Source organism: Tetrao urogallus (genome assembly GCF_951394365.1).
Source record: "Tetrao urogallus genome assembly, chromosome: 1".
Classification (NCBI taxonomy): Eukaryota; Metazoa; Chordata; class Aves; order Galliformes; family Phasianidae; genus Tetrao; species Tetrao urogallus.
Window position 1 is genome coordinate 95,728,536 of NC_136813.1, and position 26,180 is coordinate 95,754,715.

At 38.5% G+C, this 26,180-nt stretch overlaps 1 protein-coding gene across 2 annotated transcripts; it reads left to right on the forward strand.

Annotated features, from left to right (window-relative positions):
• Positions 1 to 6,998: 6,998 nt before the first annotated feature.
• LOC306958345 (protein EURL) lies at positions 6,999 to 22,680 on the forward strand (the record flags this gene model as incomplete). 2 transcript variants are annotated; one of them, XM_079549849.1, is made up of 4 exons in its annotated part: positions 6,999 to 7,122; positions 18,455 to 18,988; positions 21,977 to 22,054; positions 22,520 to 22,680. In XM_079549849.1, the coding sequence occupies 4 exons, from the start codon at positions 6,999 to 7,001 to the stop codon at positions 22,678 to 22,680; spliced, it is 897 nt and encodes a 298-aa protein (XP_079405975.1). The 2 variants fall into 2 exon arrangements, with proteins under 2 accessions (XP_079405975.1, XP_079405976.1); XM_079549850.1 differs by having other exon boundaries at positions 21,992 to 22,054.
• Between the last annotated feature and the right edge of the window lie 3,500 nt (positions 22,681 to 26,180).

A 26,180-nucleotide genomic window follows, 5' to 3' on the forward strand; every position in this document is an offset into this window, starting at 1 on the left:
TTGATGCTGATGAACTGAAAAGCCAGAGAGAGACAGAGACATTATGTCAGCAAAGAAGATAATCCTCACAATGCAATTTTGAATGAACTTCAGAAGAACACACTGAAAGGCACAGGAATTAGACAATGAAGTTGTTAATAGCTGAGGTGTGAAGTGACAGGCAGCTGAGACACTCATCAAGGCTGAATCTTCTAGTCGATATGTAGAAAGAAGTCAGATAACGCAGAGGCAATCCTCTTGTATTCAAATTAAAGGCCTGAATTATTGGAAAAAAAATACTATCTCAATGTATTGTGCCTCTGTTAGCCATGGTAATTGTCCCCAAGGAAGTGCCAAAAAGGTATGGATTTAGATCAGATGAGGAAAGACAAGTCAGCAATGGAAATGGAGAACTATGAGTCACTAAAATAAGACGCCAGTTAGTGCCAAGTTCATGGATAAGAGAACGAGAGATAGTGCTCACAGCTGTGATCACTTCGGGGGATGTATGACAAATCATGATTAAAAGCTGACTGACAAGAATCAGCTGCTTTAAGAGAAATAGCCAAGAATTAGAAGGAAAATCACACAAAATGAAAAAACAGAGTCTACCTGAAGACTTTATCATAGAAACTGACAGATGATGTTGAGAGGTCAGTGAAGATCAGTAAGTGCTGAGATTTGGGTAGGAAAAAGGTGTACTTAGATTGTGAGAGTGCTTCCAGTAATGGGGAGAAATTCAGAAATTTGTGAACTGCTGGATGATCAAAGAGGAAACTGAGGCCATGGGAGACAGAGGGGTGAGGCAGTAAACAACACATTCAGTTAAGCTGAAAAGAAGTATTGAAAGCTTTGGTTCATCAATATATGGGCTTTCTTATTGTAAAGAATAATCTATGGATGAAAAATAAACACATAAACAACACTTAAAAATGAAGTGCTAAGTCGACATGATAATTAATCACTGAGATCTTCTTAGGATTAGAGTTCTTCCAAACAGAGAATGAGGATGAAGGAGTTACTAGGAAGTCTTCCCAGAACGTGAATGTAAAAAAGCCATTTCTCTCCTCTGCCATTCATGGCTTGTTTGAACAGCCATGTACTGGTTTATCAAGCCTCTGATCCATTCCAATCAGCAATCTGAGAGAAGCCTTTGCTTACAATACACAGACTGTTGCTGCTCCACCCTTGTGTGTTATGACTGAGGAACAATTTCAGGTTGGCTCAGCTTCCTCCATGGTGCGGACTATTTAATGTACACAATTGTAGATTTCTTTTTCTAACCTCAGACAATTCAGAACATGTTTGTCCATGACTAATTTTTCATATTAGTTGGATATTCAATTTCAGGAGCAATTGTCATGAAAAAAAAAAACAAAAAACAAACAAACAAAAAAAACCCACAACAAAACAATGGTTCTCTGGCTGTTTTACTGAGGTGACAGCTGTGAATTGGATCACTGGTGTTGTAGTTACCTTCTACAACTTTCCTCAGTGGTGTCTCCTCAAGTTACTGTTGAGTTTACCTACTGTCCAGAACAACTCTACATCTTCTGCTGTCAATGTTTAGTGAACAAAATCAAATTTTGAAGGGGGAAGATCCCAATTTAATGAAGGCACATAAGTCAGTGAGTAGAAGAATGCGTAAGAGATAAAGACTGGTGGTGTGACACTACCCTGAAACAGCTTCATGTTGTAGAATGACACAGACACTCCATAGACTGGTCAGTGGAGAAATTTCCTAGATTTGTATGGCTGAATGGGAAAGACATTTAGGAAAGAAAGTGAAGGAAAATGGTAATAAGGAAAAAAATAGAAAAACAGAAAGAGGCTAAAGAAGAAAGATTTTGGCTATCATTACCCATGTATTCATGTAGCTGTTTTAATTAATCTCTACTGCTGCATTCTACTCTTCCTGCTATGATAGAACTTCTGCTGTGCGAAAATGAATGTCTGGGTAATCATGAAGTGAACTGGACAGGAATCTGGTTGATGATGGTTACTTTTCAGCATATAACTCAAATTAAAATAGTAGGAATAAAATGGACAGAATCTGGGAACAATTAAGCTGGCACTGCTGCTAAGAGGATCATGGAATCATAGCCCAAAAGGCAAATACAGCAAAGAGACTGGATAAATGAGCAGGTCTGGGACTGACAGCTAAGATTGGTGATGCTACATTTAGTTTGATGCAGGAATCACATCTCCACTCCAAAAACCTTTACACCAAATACAGCAATAATGTAGCTGAAGATACAGTCATTTCAATGAGCTGATTAAAAAACAAAAAAAAAAAGTTTTCTTTCTTTGTTTTTGTCCTTGATCACCCCAGTCCACCTCAGAGTAGCCATAAGATCATCAGATCCAAACAGAAGGAAATGGCCAGATGAAGGAACTGCCTCTTTGCAGTCAGATTTTTACGCTACACAATAAGAGGACTAAAGCTAGTCAATAAAGAATTAAAATAATACATGACAGAAAAGGTCAAACATTGAGTGAAGTTGAAAGAGGACTGAAAAAAGTAGGAAGAGAAATAGTTCACAAAACAGAAGAGTCAAGATAACGACTACAGTAAGATATTTGTACATGTATATATTCTGGGCTGAAAGTTAAACTAGGAGGGGCTGCAGGATGCTGAAACAACAGATCTGAAACAAACAAACAAACAAAAAAAAAAGCTAGTTAGAAAAACTCACAAGACAAAAACAAAACCAGAAGAGTGGAGAAAATACATCTATATTTATTAGCTGCTGGCAGGGAACTGCCTGAAGAACATTAAGACCCATAGGAGTGCCTGGAAAACTCCAGACATCTGTCATGCAGAGGAAAAAAGAACTCCCCTAACTCACAAGAGAGCAGAAAAGAAAGAGAATGAAATCAGGTTGGTTTGAGAATGTTACTTTCTAGATATTTTCATAGGGGCAGGCCTCACCTAGACTGAATTTTAACTTTTCTCTTTTCCTGTATATTTTAATTTACATGTGCACACCTACACAGACACTTTCATTTCAACAGTGCTAATGCTATTTATATTCTCCATTGGGAGCTTGCCACAGTATTTTTAATAATGCCTAAGCAACCCCACCTCTCCCTCGACTCCTGTACATTTCAGTAAGAATACATTTTAACTTTAGAACTTCTATATCTTCACTTAGGAAACTGGAATTAACGTGCCCTCAAAAGACTGTTCTAATTATTACCTATTTAGAGCGAATTAACTAGTGAAGCTAAAGACATGATGTCATGATACAGGGGGCAGTTCTGCATTACTCCTACAGCTGCCTTCCCACCAGTGCTTATAGGGCTCTCCTATGCAATGAAGTAATGAGTTGATGTGAGTTAGAATTAATTTTCTTTCTATTAAATCAGTTATCTAGTCCCTTGTGTCATCTCATCAAGACTGAAACGTGGTGAGGAAACAGTGTGGGAACACAACCAACCAGCTAAGGAATGTGAAGCAGTGGGAATTACTAAAATGTGATTACTACCAAAGCCTTCCTAAAACGACAACACGATCTCAACAGACAGGAGGGGAAAAAAAGGGGGAAAAAAACAAAACAACAACAAAAAAAAACCCCACAGATTGGTTTGCTACTAATGATTTTCCAGTAAAATAAGCTCTAGCTAGAATAATGTATATTGATGAAACAAGGGATTTGGAAGAAAATATGTATATGTATGTATACGTACAACCACATCATGGGCACTAAGATTGAACAGTGTTGTGGGAGTTTTTTCATAATCCTGCACCTGCAACATTTTCTTTCACTATTTTTAATGCAGTGATCTCTGTGCTTTAAACTTTTTTTTCTTTTTTCTTTTTTTTTTTTTAACGAGAAAAGTAGTTCAATTACCAATAGCCATACTGCTTCCTCCACTTCATCTGTTAACAAGATTTATGGGGCTTTTTTTTGCCATTGGATTTCACAGTTGCTGATACACTGTGGCAACGAGGCATAGAAACATCAGATTCTGGAGGGAAAAATACTCAATTATTTATATACTTTATAATCCTCACTACCATCATCTGTCCCGCTTCTTCTTTATGCTTGTAAATCCTCCACCCCAGGCTCACATCCTTTTCTTTCTTAATATTGCTTTTGCAATGAAGTCAGGCTGCTGCTTGTTTGCCACTTTTCATGTCCATCAAATAAGTAAACAATGGGAGTACAGAGGAGGTGTAGCTGCTCTCCCAAGCTCAATGTTAGTGAGTGGGAAAAGCAATTCAAGGAAGATCTCAGGAAGCTCTGAGATTAAATTATTCTGCTGTCCTTCAACAGAAATAAATCCAAATTCTATCCGCTAGTTAAAAGCTGCAAAGGAATGGACGAAAGAGCAACATTTCTTTTTTCTTACTGTTGGAATTGAAAAAAATGCCCCAAGAAAATATGGTGAAAGGGATCATAAAAACCACAGGCAAATGTGTTTGGAGAGAGGAGATAATGGAAGATGATGTAGCTGTTTCATAGGTAACCCCACTTTCGACATATAGGCATGCATTGTAGGTAATTTCCACGAGTTGTGGAAATTCTCAGGAAGGCACAATCTGCCATCTGTGGCTTAACCTTCTGAAAGCAAGCATGGAGCTGAGTTAGTTTTACTTTCTGTTCAGACAGCACTTACAGTCGGTACTTGGTATTTCCCATCATGTCAAACAAGTGTGCATGCAATTTCAGCACTGTTTCTCTTACTTATTCCTTTCTCCTCTTCCATTTCCCTTTTATGCACACAACTTCTAACTCTGTTCAACAGCAACTTTCTTTCCTTCCTCCCGAGGGAGTGAAAGGTAACAATAATCCCCAAGGACTGATTTCTTTCCTAGAAAGCTCACAGTAGAGCAAGCTCATCCTGAGCCAATGAAAGGACACTGTTAAAATTCAGCATAGATTTGCCAGCTTTGTATATTCATGTGGTATCAGATCATAGAATCATAGAAGTTATCTGAGTTGGAAGGGACTCTTAAAGGTCAACTCCCCTGCAATGAACAGGGGAGTTGACCTTTAAGGGTCCCCTTTCAGTTTGAAACCATTTCCCCTTGTCTTACCAAAATTGATCCTGCTAAAGAGTCTGTCTCCTTCTTTCTTATTACCGCCCTTTGGATATGGAAAGCCACTATCAGGTTTTCCCAGAGCCTTCTCATCTCTAGCTAAACAGCCCCAGCTCTCTCAGTCTGTCCTTGTAGGGAAGGTACTGTATCCTTCGCATTTTTGTAGTCCTTCTCTGCACACTCTTTAATGTGCCCACATCTCTCATGCAGTGAGGATTCTACATCTGGACACAGCACTCCAGGCAAGGCCTCACCAGTGCAGAGTAGAGGGGTAAGATCACCACCTTTGACCCGCTGGCCATGCTTCTTTTGAAGCAGCCCAGGAAATGGTTGGCTTTCCAGGCTGTGAGGGAACACTGCTGGCTCACATTCAGTTGCCATCCACCAGTACCCCTAGTTCCTTTTCAGCAGGGCTATCCTTCCATCTGCCAGTTTGAACTGATAGCATAGGTGGCCACAACCCAGGCGCAAGACCTTGCACTTGGATTTGTTGAAACTCAAGAAGTTCACCTAGGCCCACTGCTCAAGCCTGTCTAGGTCTCTCTGGATAGCATCCCATTGATGACACCACATAGCCTGAATATTGAGTTAGAGAACCCATAAGGATCATAGAGTTCAACTCCTGGCTCCACACAGGATCATGAAAAAATCAGACCAGATGTCTGAGAGCGCTGTCCAAACAAACCTTGAACTCTGCGAGGCCTGGGGCCATGACCACCTCCCTAGGCGCCTGTTCCAGGATTCAACCACTGCCTGGTCAAGAACCTTTTCCCAACACCCAAACTTGACCCTCCCCTGACACATCTCCATGTCTTTCCCTCTGGTCCTGTCGCTGTCACCAGAGAGCAGAGCTCAGGAGCAGGCTGCCACAAGGCCTCTTTCCCTAGACACTTCATTATCTTCGCAGCCCTCTTTTGGACACTCTCTAATGATTTCACGCCCTCTTTGTACCGCGGTGCTCAATGCCACCCACAGTCCTCGAGGTGAGACCACACCTGCACAGAGCAGAAGAGGCAATCCTGATTTTTTCTCCTTGCCTTCAGCTCATCTTCCCAGTTTCAATTCCTATACACAGAAGACATCTGTCCTTTCTCACGCGACCCAATGACTCGGACCCCAACAGCACCGTGCAGTACGTATCACCAGCACATTAGCACTCGGGGTGCGCCAGGAGGACACTAAGCGCAGAGCACGCCCATAGCCCCCGCCGGAGAGCCCCGCGGCGAGAAAAGAGGAGGGTGCGCAGCAGGTCAGCCGTAGCACCGCCCACGCTTCCCCTCAGCCGCCCCAGTGGCCGCGGGGGAGGGACCACAGCCAGGCTCCGGAAGAGCCTAAGTGACGCCAAAGAAGGGGCACCCGCTGCTCGCCCAGATCGTAGCGGCCGCTGGCTCGCCCAGCCCCTCCGCCCTGCCGGCTCAACCCTGGGGCGGTGCTGGCACCGAGGCGCGGCGGAGAGCACTAGTTCGCCCCGCCCGGCGCAGCCCCCCCCCCCCCCGTTCCGCCGGGGCCGTGGTTTCGGCCGGAAGCGGAGGGCGGTGCTGGCGCTGAGCTCCGGCTGCGCTCTTCGGCGAACAATAGTGGAGTGCGGCGCGGGGCGGTTGGCAGTGCAGCACGGCGAGGGGTGCGCGGAGGGGGCAGCTCCAGCTCGGGGGTCGGCGGCGGTGGTGGTGTGCTGGGCGCGGGGAGGGTGCGAGGAGGGAGAGCTATGGGCAGAGGGACGGGACGGGGCTGTGAGGAAGGAGGGAGTGCGCGGGGTCGGGGGAGCGGCGAGAGAGGGGCTCGTTCCACCGGGGCTCTGCGAGCTCCGTGCCATGCGGCCGCCGCGCCGCCTCTCGTGCTTTGAGAAGGAAACTTGGCCGGGACGGAACCGTGTTGCCCTACGCGCGGCTGGGCTTGGGGGAGCAGTACGGGGATGTTGCGGGGTGCTTGGGGTAACAGTCTCGTGCCTTGTTCCCTCCTCTTTCAGAGCACGATGAACGAGGAGCAGTTCGTCAACATCGACCTGGACGATGACAACGTGTGCAGCGTCTGCAAGCTGGGCACCGAGAAGGAGACGCTCTCGTTTTGCCACATCTGTTTCGAGCTGAACATCGAAGGTACGGTGTTAGAAGGGCTCCTATTGTGTCACTGCCCTGGTGTGTGGAGCTGGGTGCAGGTGGAGCTCGTTGGAAAGCTCCCACAGAGCTTTGGAAAGTTGTGTGCTAGAAGTTTTCTGGCTGACCAAATTAGGTTCCTTCCTGGTAACAGTAGGTTTTTGAGGCTTTCTAAAATAACACTTAGAAAGATGTGATCAGGTTTCAGCAGCTTCCGCAGACCTCTGGCGTCAGTTCAGGTGGAAAGCACCGTGTGTTCAGCCTTCGCTCGGCGCTTCAGACAGTGGTAGGGGAACTACAGATAGAACTCAGTTCAGCTGTGAATCTCGTCGCGTGATTTTCTTGGAAGCAGATCAGTGTTTGATAGAAATTATCGGAGGTTTGGTGTTTGCTTTCATAAGATGATATGTGCAACGTGATAAAACCAGATTCATCATCGCAGCATGTTGAAGTTTCACATGGAATCACAGAACTGTAGGGGGTTGGGAGGGACCTCCAGAGATCGTCTGGTCCAACCCACTGCTAAAGCACTTCCTTATAGTTTACGAACTGTGAAGTAAGAGTTTTTGCCATTTTTAAAAGGCTGGCCTTGTAAGCGTTGTTTCTGACCTCCAAAATTACGTAGGTTCAGTAAAATGTTTTTCTGTAGTTTTACAACTTGAAGCCTTGTTTATTGAATGAATTTATCTCGTTACTTTTAGTACATTAGAGATTTCCCTTTTTTAAATCAAGTAAGCTCTTATGTTTTCTTAAATATAAGCACCATTACTTGATTTTTGGGTATTCCACTTACAGAAAGTGGTATTTGCCAATGCTGCGGGCATGTGACCACCTGGGCTAATCTAAACTGCTGAGGGCAATTGACTTTAAAGCTGTTTCATGAATGTTCCTGTTTTTTGGTGAGAGTAAGATTCGGTCTGTCTGATATATGTGAGTACACTGAAACTTTTTACACCCAACTCTGATGGGAGTGAGCTGTCATCTATGAGCATTGTGCCCAGTGGTCATGTTGCTTATTCTGAATCTCAGGAATGTAAGGCTATCATGGTTGTTTTTTTTTTTTCCTTTTGCATAGCACTATTAAAGTGTTAATATCTTGATCACTGTAGAATAAAAAGTACCTCATTTTCTGATAATTCTGTCTTCTTTGCCCTATCTGATGTTACTTTTATAAGTAGTGGAGCACTGCCTCTGTAAATGACTTTAAAATGTGTCCCTGTAAGAATTTTCGGCTGACCCAATATGTAAGCTGATTCTTTACCATATTCTATACTGTATTCCTCCTACTGGCATATCTGTTGCTTTCATCTTCTGTATTTTCCAATGACAAAGACTGTGATTTCATAATAATATAAATATTATAAAATAAATATAATTAATATATTATATATAATATATATATGTAAATAACAGCAATTTTCTAACAATTTTGGATAAGGAATTGAATGGATAATTCACTAACTCAGGATATTATACTGGATGTTTTCTTATCAACTTGCCACTTATGTTTTAACAGACTTCACATAACGGCTTGTTGCGCAGAATCAAAGTTATGTAAGCTCTGTAAATGTACTGTCCTAGACGTACGAGTGTGGGTCATTTTTGCTGATAGTTTTTTCTACTTAAAAATCATATTTAAAAATCTAAGCAGTTAAAACACGTGCAGAACTCTCATTGTGTTCAGTTATAATTTTAAGTGAAATAGGCTGTTACAGATATTCATGTAACAGTTAGGGCAGCACTGAAGGATTGCTCCTTTTTAGTGTTGATGTGCACACCTACCTTCTCCCTCTGTGACATAGTCACAGCTAAGCATCTTGCAGGATGCTTAAGTACTCCACTATTTGCAGCAGCCCATGGCAACTTTCACGTATGAAATTCTGGAAGTGGTTTTCCCAATTTCCTTGTTTAAAATGGTGTAGTATTCTAATGCTTTAATAGAAGCAGAGTTTTCTCACTGATTTCACTCCTGCCAGCATCACTTTCCTCAGAGCTCTCAGTTGTAAATCCAGGACGTGAAAATGACCTAACTTAAAATTCAAGCTGCCCAAAGCAGACTTCCTCAAAGGTCCATAAACAAAACTTATTGTACAGAAAACTGTGGAAAAACTGTTGTACAAAAGTCACAGCTAGCTGCATATTATAGATGAGTATTGGCGAATCTGTGTATTTTCATATCTGTGAATTCAGCAGCTGTAAAAGTTTGTGTAGGTGGTAATGTTCTTGATCAGTTAAGGAGGATGAATAATTAGAAACAAGTAAAACAGGGAACACCCCAAATTTTTAATGACTCAACACACATCTTGCTGCTTCAGTATTAGTATGAGCCTCAGCTGCCGCTTGTTTGTTTTTATATAGCTTTGTTTGGACAATAGATTGATAATGATGCATGATTGAAATAAATATTTAAGTTCTTTTTCCAGTCATTTTATATGGAAGACTTTTGACAGAAAGCTTTCTCTGCCTTAGCTGGATAATTGCTGAATTTCTGAACAAGAAAAATGTTGTTTATGCTGTCATAAAATCTTTGTTTTTAATCAGAAATATTGTCTCTGTCATATTGAATATTAGACTTTTACTGCTTAAAAAAAGAAGAAAAAAAAAAAAAAGGTGGCTTAAGACATGGTGGTTCTTCTCAGTGTTTTTCTTAAGTCACAGAAACAACTGGTTTGAGTGCAGCTTGGAGTTCAGCTCTGGTGTCTATCACTGAATTTATTCAGGCATGGTGTATGTGATCATAGGGCCCATTTTTCTGAAAGCTTCTTGGAAGGGAACTTTTTCGGTAGCAAAACAAGAAGAAAAGGGCAAGTGGGCATACAGAATAAACAAAAAGCCAAGATGCAACTTCAAACTTTCTCCTATTATGTTGTCAACTTTTCTTGAGGAACAGGAAGAAATTCAAGTAGAGGAGAGGCTAGCAGTGCTTTTGCTGACCTTCAGTCTGAATGTGGATGGACAAAAGGACAGTATTCTCATCTGTCATGCTTTCACTGTCTGCTTAGCTGCTTTGAGGATTTGTTCAGGAAGCTGAGTGGACTAAGCTATGTGAAAACACTTTTATTCCCAGACTAGCTTTTGTCTTAAGGATCATCATCGGGTGATTTAACAGGTTTTGTTGTTAATGTGATGCTTAAGTTTTAAAGTACTTAAATATGAAATGCAAAGCTGCAATAACAATGCTTTGGGAAACTAAACTGGTCCTGTATAGCAGTTTTAAAGTTCTAAGTAGGATTTAGAGTATATGGGTGCTGCAGATCTGCTGGGATTTGACATTGGCCTTTTGTATGCCTTCTGTAAGCAAAGTGGTCATCAGAGATTGTTGTGTACAGTCTTGGTTTTGAATAGGTGCAGTGTTAGTAGTCTGTGATTGAAACAGGAAGTGTTTTAAATTCACATGTAACAATTGCGTAAGTCAGGAAATAAGACAGTGTATGTTAGTTGGAGACTAGTTTCTTCTCAGGAGCCTTTTCATTTATGGTTTCAAAACTTGTAATACTCACAGTTCTGTTTTTATTGTTTGTCACAATGGCATGTTTATCTTACTCTGTTTTTTATGCTGGCATATCTTCATGCAAAATTGTTTTAAAGTGTGTTAGTTTTCTGAAATTCAGCAGTGTGTAATAGGTAGGAAGATCTGATAGAACTGATTTTTACTTACAGATTTGCTTGTCTGGTGCTGTTAATTGACGACTTGCTTCTGTTTCTCTTTAGAGTTGAACAGCGGCTGAATGGTAAACGTTGGAAGTTGAAACCTAAACCTGTATTGCAGGCCTTCTAATGTGAAAGGTGGGGTGGGGGAATAGATAACTCAGTAATTGCATTGATTAATTTCCGTGGTACTTTAAAGTGCAGATAGACTCAATATTTTAGGCAATTTCAGCATAAGATTTAGTGCATCCCGGTCTCACGGTTGAGACAAAGATGCTATAATTAATGTCTTGGTTTGTTTGTTTGTTTTTTGTTTTCCTTTCTGTTTTCATTGTTTTCCTTTTGTTTTTTTTTGCTAAGGTCTGTAAGATCTTGTACCGTATCCTTATTCTGTGTTCTTTGTGTTCATCTTTGAAAAGTGGGATTTCATTCTTCAAAAGTTTCACTTTTTTTCCTTTTATTCTTTTCAGGAGAATATCTCACTGAAATGAAATAGATGGTAAGGTGTAGTTGAAAAGATTGGAAACAGTTCTACTTTCATTCTGTTCCAAAGTATTATGCATACTTTTTTATTTTTCCCCCCCTCAATGTTAATAAAATAACAGGAACTGAAATGCATTATTCTGGCAACAAAAGCTACAAACTTTCATCATTGTCCTTTGAGGCAGACAGATAAAATCTTGTGTTAAGGTAGCATTTGCTGTCCAGGGGTATGACTCATTTCTGCAAACTTGAATGGACTTGTAGAACTAGCTGCAGCTTCCAGTAAACCTCTTAACTATGAATTCAAGTCCAAACACATTTGGAGATGGTATTCTTAATCCATGAAGTGCCATATAAGTATTGCTGAGTAAGTTGAGCTGTGTGGCTTGTTCTGAAATTATATTTTTGAAGTCTTTAAGCTAGGGAGGTTTGGACATGTAAGCAAGTAACTTGAACAGTTAATCCTACATACCTGGTGTTATCCAGAATACAGAAATGCTGTCTCATGACTTTTGTTGTCTTCTGGGTAATCTGACTAGTCTTTCCTTAGGAAATGTGAGACACATCTAACATGGTGGTTCCTGTAACAAGGTTTTCAGCAGTATTCATTGGTTCATCTAATACAGCAGTAAAATCTTTTCTAGAGAGCATGAATTTTGGAAATTTGTTGAAAGACTCGATTGGATCTATGTTCTATCCTATATGGGATATGTTTGCTATATGGTAAAGTATAAGCAAGCTGATAGGAATCTGATAGGAGGTTTTGTGTCCCCACCTGATGTATGGAATGCACTGGCTTTATCAAACGAAAGTGAAGAGAGAATTTTAATTTGCAAACAAGATAATATCTACCATTTGTTTTGGAAGTTAATGAATAAATAGCACTGGCATTTTTCCTTCCAGCTAATCTAGTAAATCACAAGATTCTCTGCAGTGAAATTGCATGAATACACTTAGAAAGTAGCACTTGGCTTTAAATCTTGTCACGCAGATATGTTGGAGATAAGTCTCTAATGATCACATTTCTCAGTGTTGGCAGAGTTGTGCAACTAAGAATAACAGTTTTCCTCCACCCCTAGTCATTTAGATGTAAGGGTGACATGCTGTCATAGGTAGTCATGGGCTGGTTTTATTTAATATATTTTGAAGAGGTCTTGGGATAACAACCCTCTTCTTTTAGCAGTCTGAATGATCTGACTAGTGGGTAGACATGAACATGTAATGTCTCGGAGCATTACCTTCTGTGCTGCAGGTCCTAGCCCTGCACATGAGACAAATCAAAACTGACCTTGTCTGATGTTAGTGTTTTGAATGGAGATGCAGTTGTTTAGAGGCTGCTTAAGCATCAATGTTGCAAGAGTAGAACTGTATGCTGGCAAGGAGGACAGCTGAGGAGAGCTGCAAATGGAATGTTTCAGAACTTGTAGTTAAAGCCAGAGCTCTTAGAGGCAGCCACAGACTGAAGCACTTCACAACCTCTTTCTTGCTTACAGGATTACAGAAAAAGATGTACATGCTCATCAGAAATATTTCTAGAGGTAACTTCTTAGGATGAAGTGGATTGTGCCTGAAACACATTTTTCAGTGGCTGTGAAGGCAGTGTTTGACCAGCAAAAACTAAAGGTGTTATAATTCAGTCATCCATTTCATTGACTTTACCAGGACTGTACAAATCTGTATTATGAAGTGCATTTCTTCTTATTTTGCTACCCTTAATAACCATATGTACTTCATGAAATTATGGAATTTGTATGTATGATGACCACTAGCATTTTGCAGTTTTCCTTTACCTATGGTCAGGTATAAATCTTACCCAGAAGTATTTGTAAATTCTTTAAAGAGATTTTAATGTGGCTTTAATTAAGCAGTATTAAAGAACAAACTTGAAACAATTAACTTTGTCTAGAGCTATCCATGTTCATTTTAATTAATTCCATCTTAAATTCTGTGGGGTTTTTTATTTGTTTGTTTTTCTTCAACTGTTCAGGCTAAGTCTGTTCACTGCTGCAAAAATCAATTTATTCCCAGCATCGCATTATAAATTGCTAAAAATGGAATGCAGGCTTTTCTTTAACATGGAGCTGCAAGACTGATTAAGAATTATTTACAAACGACAGCAACAAACGCAGGAAGATAAACAAGCAGGCTAATGATCTTTTTTTAATGAATACATTTGTGAAGAAATGTGAAGTAGTTTCTCTGTTGAAGAGCATTCTTCCCGAATTGAACTTGTTCATTATAGTTATCTCCAAATCAAACTATTGTTCTAGCTAGCCTCATTTATAAATATGAGCAAACAGTTCAATTTCATGCTGTATCTTATTATGAAGAAGAGTTATGCATAGCTAGTCACATAGTTGTTCTAGATGCACTGTTTGCAAGGACAAAATTAAGTCTTTGTAGATTCACCACTTCAAAAGAAAACTTTAATTTGATGCAAACTGATTTATTTTCTAGTACAAGTAACATAGAATTAATAGAATTTGATTACACACCTAGTTTTGCAGTAGATGTTCTCCCTCTTCTCTGCTACGTTTACTCTTAAGAATGACTGGAAATTAGAAAAATGTATGCTATTTCATATATTGCTTGATTACAAATTTGTTTACAAAATTATTTTGCAGGAGTGGGTTAGAACTCAGTGTTGAGAATTACAGTGGCATGGAAGAAGAGTTTCTTTCTTGCTTAGCATACAAAGCAAAATACTCAATTTTTGGCCTAAATGCTGATCTCTTAAGTTCTTACCATACTCTCTTCTGTTCTTGGTAGTGCTGAGCATACAAAGAGTAGTGCTGAGAAAGGTGATATATAATACTCATATTTCACAGGTTATTGGAGTCAGGAATTGGTGGTAAGCACATTCTTTTATTATTTGTCTCAAGGTTTGGAATCTTGCTTTGAAGCTTGTTCATTTGAATTGTCATCTATCGCATAATCTTGTTTCCTGATGGCATCTGTCTTGAATTACTTAGATATGGTCTTCTAGATGTACCACCCCCCTCTCCCCCCCAACACACACACGCTCTTAGGCCTGAGATAGAACTTCCCTGCTCTGGAATTGTTGGATTTTTGAGTATTTTTATCTTTCTCTGATAAAACAAGTCTGAGTGACAGAACATACTTAGTTTCTAATCCTATTCTTGGAAAGTAAGACAGGACAAACGTACACATTCCTACAAATATGGGAGAAAAAAAAAAATAAATTGATGATTCTGTGTGTGCTGACCTGAAAGATCAGCCAAAAGCTAAAAAGATTGAGATTAATTTTAGCAAACAGGAGAGTTGAGACAGAGCTGAAATCCTGTGAAAACTAGCTATACATTCAAACTATGGTATTGCTTGATGCAAAGTACTGAGGTCTTACTTTGTTTTTGTGTTGAATGAAGTAACTTCTTCTCTAAGACTAAATCAATATGTAAAAGCTTAAGCAACTGTGCTAGTCTGAAGGCATCTTTTAAACCAATTTTGTATGATTTGTTTTCCTTATTGTTTTGAAGAGTACCTGGGTAGACTTGTTTAGTTATTCCAGTGCACCGAGAGGAGATTGGTTATACATTTTGGTGTAGGATGGGAGTTCTGTTCTTGTAGACTGTGTTTTATAATAATTTGTTCATTCTTCAGAAATAGTGACATCAGGGCTAATATCCTATGGCTGATAAATAATAACATTTTGAAGTAAGCTTTTTTTCCTTCTGTAACAGGTGCACATGAAATTAGCAATGGTTGTTACTGGATTCTGATAAAATGGATTTATTTCTTTGAGCAGCATGCCTGTGAAGTGGGAAAGTTAACAGTATTCAGAACTCTTCTGAAAGATAACCTTATCAGTAGGAAAGAATGTTTAATTGCTTTATGCTCATGACTAAGACATGAAAGTCAGATGGGCCCTTATAAATCCATCGTGCACTTTCTCTTCTTCTGTGTGACTGATACTTGTGCTTTTTCTGCTTTGTGTAGTCTTATACCCTCTGGGAAAGAAGAGGTCATGCCTAGAATATGGTTCAACTAGTAAAGAATGCTGAGATTTTCAGTGATCTTGGTTTTTTTTTTTTGTTTGGATTTTTTTTTCCGTTATTTTATTCATACAGTAGTATTCTAACTTGCTGAATCTCAGAGTCACAGAAATAGGTGAGTGTTTAACATCTACAGTGAAGATTAAATGTGTGAACCCTGGAACCTGATGTGTGTCTCTTGGCCAGCTGCATTTCTACCCAACCATTTCCTATACACTTTCAAGTAGGATTTCCTCAGGTTTGTCAATGTGTAATCCAGACTACAATTCTCTGCCTTTGTCTTCTGAACTCTTAAGCATTTTATTTTAGAATATTTTTTGTTATACTTCTGTTTCCTGTTTGTTGTCTTTCTGCTGCTTAGTAAAATAAGATGTTGTAGTATATGTTACTAGTCTTTCCTAATTTATTTTCATATACTTACTGTTTAGCCTGTGTAGATCTTTATGTCCAAAGATCAAACTATAAAAGCATTTTAAGGAACTTCATAAATATTGTTCTTTTTCTTTAATGCAGACGAGAACTTTTTTCTGGACAAGTGGTGTGTTACACTTAATGTGGTATTCTAATTCTATCCTAGTTAATTTTTTAATTAGCATTATTTTTAGTGAAGCTGCAGCATTCTGTCACTTGTGCAGATGGTTTGTGTTGTGATTGCCTTAGAAGTGATAGAACGTATAGATGAGGGAGTGTAGTCTGACCTGCTTCTTCAAACATGTCAGATAGGGGACCTAACTGCAGGAGGCCATTTCTGTTGAACTAGCTTTAGGAATCTTTCATTGAATTTCCACAGTTCTGTGTTTCTATTTTTAATAGAAACTGTGGCAGTGCTTCCCCCAGCTTTGCAGGGCTGGCGAAGATGTAAGGAAGAATGGAAAGAAGTAAAAATTTGGTGGTTGTGTTTATTTTTTTTTATTATTAGTTTTTAGTGGGGAGGAGACTGATGTCTTGGAAGTATCGCATGTGGCAGTACCTGTGAAAAGCCAGAACAGTACAAAATTGTATCCCAAACCTTGCTAACTGTGCTTCCTCGAGTTGCCTCTCTTCCTTTTTGCCAAACCTTAAGTATTTGCTTTAGGCAGAGTTGCTCTGTCCTGTCATCAGAAGATAGTGGTTTCATTTATTCGACCTAAATAAAATTGTTAGGTGAACTCCAAGAGTTATCGTATGGGAAATTGCATAAGACTGGTCTTGGTTTTTTGTTTTTTGTTTTTTTTCCTGCCAGTCTATTGAAGTTTTCTCTAATTTCAAAAAGGAGAAGAAATTTACAAGGAGAAAAAAATGGGTAAAACGGATAACACTGAAAAGGATTAGTCTTAGTTCTTGTAGGTTTGGAAATGTGAAGATACAACTTTAACTGACGGTGTTGTTCCTTTATGGATTAAAGATTTTAGAGTTTAGAAGATATTAGGTGACTTAAGCAGACTTGTTATATTTGAATTATTTTAGTAAGCCATGAAGTCAAATGTCTTACCTTTCCTTGTTTGCACTAGAAATGAATGCTTTGTGCTTATTTTTGTTTGCTTTTAATGTCTCTGGAGAGACAGAGAGGGGAAAATAGCCATTACAAGTAGACAGACCAAGTTGACCTTAAATTAGTGGATGTTTATTTGCTGGAAGGGATTGAAAGATATTTTGAAGTGCTGGGTAAGAATCTTGATCCAATAGCCATGAAGAGGACATCTGTCTTTGTACTTTCCTGGGGAACTTCTTTCTTAAAAGCTGCCTCTGGTTAGGGTTCATTTTAATACTTAGTTCCTGGATAGCAGGAGTGTCTGTTCTCATGACTTGATCTTTATTCTCTGCTGCTGAGGATAAAGCATTGTTTTTCAGTATTGTCATTTTGCCCCATAAATTGTATGTGCACTCATACAAACTTAACACAAGTTGTCATTTGTTAATTGTTTGGGATGGGATGGGCTTCACCACAAGAATTTAAGTTGTAATGTAACATTTGTTGTAATGTGTAGCTTTTCATTAGTTTCTCCTTAAAGTCACTTATCACATCTTGTTGCATTTCATGGTTTTTCCTCTGTTTACATCACTTCTGTATCGCTTTTTTATGTGTTGAGAAGTGGCAGCTCACCCAACTTAAAAGATCAAATTGTATTTTATATGTTGATTGTAAATATTTTGACTTACGCGAGTGTTGAGCATTTTCAGCCAGCGGTTCACAGGCAAGCTTTTGGTTGTCTGTAATCAGGGGCTTGTGTTATAGATTTTATTTTTTTGTTAATTTTGGGAATCTCCCAAGTAGCGTATTTGATTGAGATAAAAGCCTAGCTGCTCAATATTCTAGACTTAGGTTTTGAATCTACTGCGTAGAGAGCCTGAATAAGTTATCTGCTGAAACTGCAGGAAGTAATTTGGTACTGGAGTGCTATTCGCTTTATGAAATAGTTATTTCTCATGCCATCTGGCTTAACTTATTGACTGTCAGCCTTTCATAGATTGTGTTACTTTTTTACATGTTAACCACTAATAATTTCTTTGAGTAGGTTACCTGCTGTGGCTGTTTTAATCTTTGTGGCTCTCTTAATCTTTAAGAGAGGACAATCAAAGAGAATGAGTAACCATCTTACACAAAACTAATTTCAGGATGATTTCACGTTGGCAGTGTTAGAACTTATTTCGTTATCCCAGCTATAGGCTTGTAGTAATGCGAAATAATAAACTATGACTGAAGTCTACATTATGTTTAACCCCTTGAATGATACAAACCTGCACACTGCAATATCCAAACAGATGGCTTAAAGCATTATGTGTAGAAGGTAGGGGCACAAGTGACTGTTATCAGGATGTTCTTCAGTATTGTTCCGAATAAATGTCTGATATGTAGTTGGAATCATTTAGGACAGATTATATGTCTGTATAGCTTTCATGTAACATGTATATGGAGTTGGAAGCTTGCTTCACCTCTGTTATTGCACGAGAGGCATGTAGAGGTAATCTGTAATTCCTGCACTAGGGATTACTGTGTGCAAAATACTTTGTGTGTGAAGGATTTAAGATGAGCGGAGTTTGAGATCATTTTAGACTGTCACGTATCCTGCTTTACTTCAGTGATTAGACTATTAATATGAAAGCATCAGTTAACAGTTTATTTTCTTGGTTAATTATGAGTTGGGACTTGGAAAAAAAGATATCTGAATATATATTAATTGAACTTTTTTTTTTTTATTGTGTCTTTGCAGGAGTACCAAAGTCAGATCTTCTACATACAAGATCTTTAAGGGGACACAGAGACTGCTTTGAAAAATTCCATTTAATTGCAAATCAGGACTGCCCACGTTCAAAGCTCTCTAGAAGCCCATATGCAGAAGTAAAAAGTATCTTGAGCAAAAAAATTAACTGGATCATACAATATGCACAAAACAAGGATATAGACTCTGATACCGAAAGCTCTAAAACATCCCAACACCCACTTTTTAGCTTGAGACATCAGACTGATAGAAAATTGCTCCCACAGTTTGACTCTCCAGTACCTAGATACTCTGCAAAATGGATAGATGGAAATTCTGGAAGCATCTCAAACTGCTCACAGAGTCTGTTAGAACAAAGCGAACCCACTGATTTCAGACTTGGTATGTTACAAGAAACGGGTGCTACGTTCTGTTGCAGCAGTGTCTTGTGGTCTAATCGCAGCCAAGCCCAGAAAACTGAAAAAGCTGAAAGTGATTCACTCACCAGTGTTCACAGAAGGCATCCTCATTACAGCAGGGAAGAATGTAAGTGCATTTCTATTTAAATGCAGCATAGCAAGCAAGGGGTGTCCTCTGAAATATCTGTTGATCACTTAGTGTTCCCACAAGGCATTAATTCACAGTCTGGAATGCAGCTTTTAACGGTTTGGAGTTTCTGTAAAATCTGTGAATAAGGTGACAGCATAACTAAACAGATGGGGGGGGGGGGGGGGGGGGGACTGTTCGTTTGTTAGTTTGGATATTTTTGTGGTTTTTTTTTTTTTTTTTTTTTAGCTTTTCTATTATTTATGCACCAAAGTGATACAGGGCATGTTTAATTCATGCAAAAAAGTTACTGTTACAGTTGATTGCGGTGAATCTTTATTATGTCAGTCAAACAGAGCTGCTTGTGCCAATTACTAAATTCCTGAAATCCATGTGTCAGGTGTCTCCAGTTACTTTTTGCACGAAGCCACTCTAAACAGCAGAAGAAATTTAAGGTGAAGTAGCAGAGCAAATCTGTGAAGCAACAGAGTTAAATGTTGCCAATAGCAGTGTACTCTGTTTACACTTCACTAGATTTTTTTTCATCTCCTTGTTGAGCATAGGGGGAAGTATGAAGGCCCTCACGCTGCCATGTCATCTCAAGCACTGATGATTCTTGTGATAACTGTGGTGATGTGAGAGCAGCAAAAAATTAATTTTCCTTTTTCCTATAGATGGTGATCTCTAGAAAAGTCTTCAGAAAGTAATTGGAAAGTGCTTCTGAATTTCAAAAGATAAGAGAAAGATTTAAAAGATCATAAAATGTTAAGTGGAAAAATTAGGTAGCAGGAAAAGAAGGCAACAGTAGAACTCAGAATATCAGAAGAGTGAGAAAAGGGGTGCTGTAAAAAAAAAAAAAAAAAAAAGTCAGGATCAGCTTCTTTAGACTCCTATTTTTAATGAACTAACAAAACTCATCCTTGCAAAGTTTGGTTGTTATTCATTATTTGCAAGAAGATTTTAACTGATGTTTCATATTGCATTTGTAATAAATTAGTAGTCTTAAAGCCATAAATCAAAACAGATATGTTGTGCTGTTTGACCACCTGTCTTCTGGAGTCAGAAATTGGGATTAAATACATGAGGGCAGAAGTTAATAGAGGAATTATGAAAGCTTGACCTGGTTTATGGAGTTATCTAACTGCAGTTAGTCACTTGAAACTTACCTCTCTGATTTCAAGACAGGAATATAAAGCTTTTTTAAGCATGGTAACAGATTTATTTTTCTTTCCCCTATTTATTACGACTACGTAATGCATTTTTAAGACATTTTTGCTTTACAGTATAAGTAATATTTTTGCAGTATTTAGCTCTTCTGCCTTGAATGATGCTCAGTTGAAGACTGGTGCTTATCTAAAGTTTAGAGAAAAGTCTAGTCAGGCTTTCTGTACTAAAACTAGGCGACATAACTGATATGTCCTCATATGCAGACTGATCAGGGCTGATATGTCCTGATATACACACAAGCGTAATATGTGAACCTACCTCCTTGCTACAGCTGATGAAATGTTAATGAAAACAGTGAAGTAGAAAGTAGTTTCTTAAGGATGGTTGTAGAAAAAGAGAAAGATTTATTGTACTTTTACTTACATATTTATTTATTAAGCTATTGATTACCATATTAAATCTGATGAGGGTTTTCATGGAGTTTAAGAAGCCTTAACTTTTAAAGGATAGTAAGATGTGAGAGAGCAATTTTCTATTCTATTGATAGCTGAAAGGAGTACTACTGTAGTTAGCTGTCAGAGGAAGCAAGCGGATCTGCTTCCCTATGAAGCGGCCTTATGTCTTGAGTAACAACAAATTGGCTCTTGTAGTTGCTACTGACTTCTTTAACTTGGCAATAGCAACATAAAGTTAATGCTCCATAATTGCAAGATGTGAGAAAGGTTGGATGAGAAACCATAGGGAAATAAAATATTCTCTTTGGGGTAAGTAAAAATCAGCCTCATCAGGACAAAGTTTAACAACATAAAAACTTCTTGCAGTCAGAAATCCCTGAGCAAAAGTTGTTATTGCAGCATGTTTCTTTTTCTTTAGGCTCCATGTGGGATAGTTTTGCCAAGCTGCACCATTTGGGGTGGGAGGCTGAAGGGTTTACGAGGTATTAAAGTCTGTTTCAGTGTCCTGGTTATCACTGTCATCAGTTTCTGCCATTCTGTCCAATTCATCACCCAGCAGAAGTGGCACCAACCTCTTCCCACATCATCTAGCTGAGGACAGTGCTTCCTTACTCACTACTGTTGATTCAGATCTGCATAGAATACTTCCAGAATTCTCTCCATTGAGGTTTAATACACATTTCCTCTGAGGATGAGTAGTGTGTGCTTGTAAACTGAGATGTAAGGGGGGAGGGGCTTATGAATGATGCAGAGGATCATTTAGTTCTCACTACAAATGTAATGCAGGAAGATGAGAAGTAAGCCTTTTATACGTTGGTCTTTGCTTGCATCAAACTGAGGTTTTTCTTCATCAGCTGTCACCGAGTTACTGTGTGGAAACATTATTTCTATGTTATGGTTTCTATATTATGGAGATATTATTTCTGTACGCCAAAAACACAGAACTTTCTAGGCGACAAATGTAGTTATGTGCTGAAAATTCTGCCTGGGGTGATTTCCTATGGACTTCAAAAAAAAAAAAAAAAAAAAAAAAAAAAAAAAAAGGTAGACTTGCTTCAGTATTGGCTGCTTGCCATCAGCTGAACAGATGTATTTGCAGGGGTCAGAGTGTGGAAAACATGTCATGCTGTCAGAAGTCCTCATAGAAGTGTTAAAAGGCGGAACTATGGAACTGAAATCTGTGTCAATGTCAAGAGACGCTTTTCAAGTTTTCTGAAATGTATTAATGAACAGTGCTGCCTCTGGTTTGCTGTCATGCAATGATTGATCATTAGGCTGCAAATTTAAAAAAAAAAAAAAAAAAAAAAAGACAAAAAGGCAATCTGTTTAGAGGTGTTCGTGTTACTTTTGTAAAAGTGATAACTGATTTTTATTGTTACAGTGAATGCGATGACTCCTGGAGAGTTAAAGCAGCTGACTGAAAAACTGCTCAAGCAAATCCAGGGTGAGAAATTTTCAGTACTCTTTGTTTTGGTTTTGTACTGCTTTGTAATAAAGAATCTTCTATTAAAAAAGAAAAAAAAAGTGAAGGCATTACTGTCAGCCAAGTTTTGAACTAAAATTTCTTTGCACCTTATTGCACATGCAAGAAACTTGAGTGCTTCTATTATGTAACCTTGAGTGACACAAACTTGCACGTAATGTGCATTTTCTTTAATTTTTTTGTAACTGGATTCAGCTTCATTTCAAGTTACAAACTGATCCACCTTGGCTCAGGTCCCCTAAAACATAACTGGTGATTCTGTTTAATATACAATGCATATACCAGGCTGTGCTGAAGCTTGTTCTTGTGTGTGAGCCCACTTGATTATTAAGAAGGCACAGATATTTATGTTCACCATTGCTTCTTAAGTCTATAATAAAAGCACGGTGGCCAAATGCATTAACCTAATAATCAATGTTCTTGCAGATGTGTTTGAGGAACTGACGCAGCAAGTCCAAGAAAAGGATTCTCTGGCTTCAGAACTGAATGTCCGTCATATTGCTATAGAGCAGCTGCTGAAGAACTGCTCCAAATTGCCATGTCTACAAATGGGACGTGCGGGAATGAAATCAAATGTCCCCATATGATGGGGATACAGCTCATATCCCCTATAGAGCTGACTTTCCCTGGTGGCTTTGGTAACCGTTAAATACAGCTGCACAGATATTTAGAAGCTTTTGAGGAAACTCAGGCAGCTTGCTCTTTGCATTCCTAATCCATATAAAGTCTTCTTCCACTTGGGTTTTAAGAAAACAGGAAAATATTGTAGGTATTTAAACCTATTATAATGGGGTTTATTCCCATTCTGGTTTGTTTTTGCCCATAATGATGCATGAACCTTGAACCAAATTTTGTGTTCTGCTGATAATGAAATTGTTTCTAACAAAGAATGACCTGAACCTGCCCATTCCATACGGAAGTAAATCTGCCTACTTCATACAAAGAAGGAACAAAAAACTGAGTTTTGATCAGATTTGATCATGTTACATCAAAGAGAGCTTTAACAGGAGAACAGTATTAATGAAACTCATGTCTTATTTATTATGAGCAATATTTTATTATTGAGATTTTGTACTAAATAATGCTATTTTAGATACTTTTCCAAATCTCTTTATAAAATTTCTGAACTACTCTGTGTAAAGTTTATGCCTTGTGTATGATTGTTTATCCTTTTTCAGGTCTGTATCTTTCATGATACAATGTTTAAGAGGAAAAAAAAAAAACCAACCCCAAACCTTATTTCCCAAAGAGGTGAATTTCACTTATTTAAAAAAAAAAAAAAAAAAAGTGGTGGTGCATCACCTATTTTTATCAAATTTATAACTGAAAAATTTGTTTCATGAGATGCTTAAAAAAAAAAAAAAAAAGGAAAAGCACAGCACTTCATAATACAATCCATACTTAGGATTTAATGCATAGAAGTTGTTTTGTATGTGTGAAATTTTCGATGCTGAAAAAGATGACTTCAAGAAACTAAATAAATTTGTAATACTGCATTATTCTCGTGACTTTTTTTTATGAATTTGTATCGGTGATGTTTGTATTTCAGAATGAGAGCACCAGTAATGGCACATTGTGAAACAGAATAGTCTGCTTTTTTTAGAACTTGTATTGGTCAGTCATACTGAAAAATTCTTGTTAATGTTTATTGAAGTAACTGTAGAGCTGCATTTACATAACTGATGGTGACAGGTTTGCACTGGAAAAGTAAGGGGTAATGGGAGAAGCATTATTCTCCCCAAAGTTCATCTGTGTGCTCTCTATTTTTAATCCCGTAAAGTAAAAGGAGAAAGTTATACAGAATGACTAGCAAGATGAAAGATTTTAGGTTTGTTTTTAAAGTAGAACTGCAAATTAGCTTAAGTTCAGTTTTTTCATCATCCTGAACAACCTGACATCTGAACCATGTAGAATAGATATGTATTTATCTATCAGAATGCAGTTGTTTAAAAGGCATTCTGAGCAGTGTGAGAGTGTGCAAGACCAGGACTTGAGCTCATCTGTCTCTGGGTATTTTGTGGTGTTTAGGAAGGGAAAATAACAATAGTGTTATATTGCTTTCAAGTAAAACTGAGTTTATAAGTAAATGTACAGTAGGTAATCCGTGATTTTTGGCTGTCAGAAGATGTATTAATAAATGTAAGTATGGAGATTAATCCAATATGAAAATAACTGCAGATCATAGGATCATAGAATTACTCAGGTTGGAAAAGACCTTAAAGATCATCCAGTCCAACCACGACCTAATCATACTACCTTAGTTACCATACTAACTCTAACAACCCTCCGCTAAATCATGTCCCTGAGCACTACATCCAAATGGTTTTTAACACATCCAGGGATGGTGACTCAACCACCTCCCTGGGGATCCTATTCCAGTGTTTAAAGAGCCTATTCCAATGCATAATATAAGGTGAGAGGAGAAATGTCATCATGACTTATATCCATGAAAATGATCATCATTCAGCCTATAGTAGACTGCATCTTAGAAGTTCCCAGCTATCTGATTAGACTGATGAGAAATTTCCGTTCACGGGATAGTGAGGTGTTCTGAAAGAATTAGTTTGTGTTTCTGCTCTTGTTTTTGCCTCTGTGGGAATTAGAAATACAGCATCTACATTTAAGTCATCCTTCTTAATACCTTTCTATGGAATGTATTTTTGTTAGATTAGATTTTGATACGAGCAAGGTGAGGAGAGTTGTTCTGTTTTTAAGGTAGGTTATCATTGAGGACGACTTCTAGAGCATGTAAGCCACAGGAACACAATTTTTTTAATGCTTTGCCCTTGATCCGATTTTGAGTCGGGAAGAAAGCACAGTCCTAGCTTATGTGCTTAAAAGAAAATCTAACTGTATAGCTGCTGCTGCTTATGTTCTGAGGAAAATGCTTAGAGTGCAGAGGGGTCAGCATGTTGCCTAAGCTGTCTGGCAGCTCGGAACTGGAGCTGTTGTATGTCTTTGTATATCAGGAGTTTAAAGAGGTAGATGTGCTTGTGCTCTTGGATGCTTAGCTTCAAAATCATAGAATGGCTTGGTTGGAAGGGACCTCAAAGAACATCTTGGCAGGGTTGCCAACCACTAAACCAACGGGCTATAAGAAAATACCGTCACATGCATGGGGTTTCTTTCCTCTTGCCTTCCCTGACTTTTGCTGAGAAATCTATAGAGTAAATCATACCTGAAATCTGAGGTGTTTCTGTATATGTAATGTTGACCCTATGGGTATTCAGATGCAAGACGTGTTTTGAGTGACTGGTAAATAAGCTTTTCGTGGAAGGAGAAAAGTGTTTGCAAGAGTGATGAGGCTATCAAACACCTATCAAACAAAAGCCAATATGAAAGTCTTAGCAGCTGGAAATTTAGTAGTTTTTCTTTGTATTGCAAACTATTGTTCATTGAAAATACAAGCAAGAATTGGCCAGAAACTGGTGAAGCAGTGATCTTCATGAAGTGCTCTCTGAAAACACACAGAATTGCTACTGCTGTTCTGTTTTTTGTTGTTTGTTTATTGCTGTGTTTTTTTAACTGCTGGTGGCAAAGGACAGAAAAAATCCTAGTTTTCTTTATGTGGGAAGGATGATTTTTGCTTTTCACAAAGCCATATGTTACCAATAAAAATATTCTCCTAAACTTAACATTAAATCCTATTGTTACTTTCTTTGTACTGCAGTGCTTGGAGGACCCAACAGTGAGAGCACAGCTGGATGTAAAGCTCTCAGACAGTAATTAATTTCACAAGGAGGAGTCTTGCTTGATCAAAATGAGATCCATATGAGTGTAAAAGCTCAGACCACAGAGTTGGGTCCATTTAAGAGCTTAATCTATTACGTTCGTGTAGATTCTTCTTGGTTTTTTGTTTTGTTTTGGTGTGGTTTTTTTGGTTATGTTTTTGTTGTTGTTTTTATTGGAGGAAGATTGGGAACAGTTCAATAACTGCATTATAAAAATGTTGCTATTTTCTCCCCTTTTCCTCAGTTGAAATCTCATGTTGGATGTGGATATTGTTAGCACCCCCAAATGGTGATGCATGCTCTGGTTTCCATGCCAACGAGCCATTTCCACAAATTGGGTATGGGGTTTGGGGCTT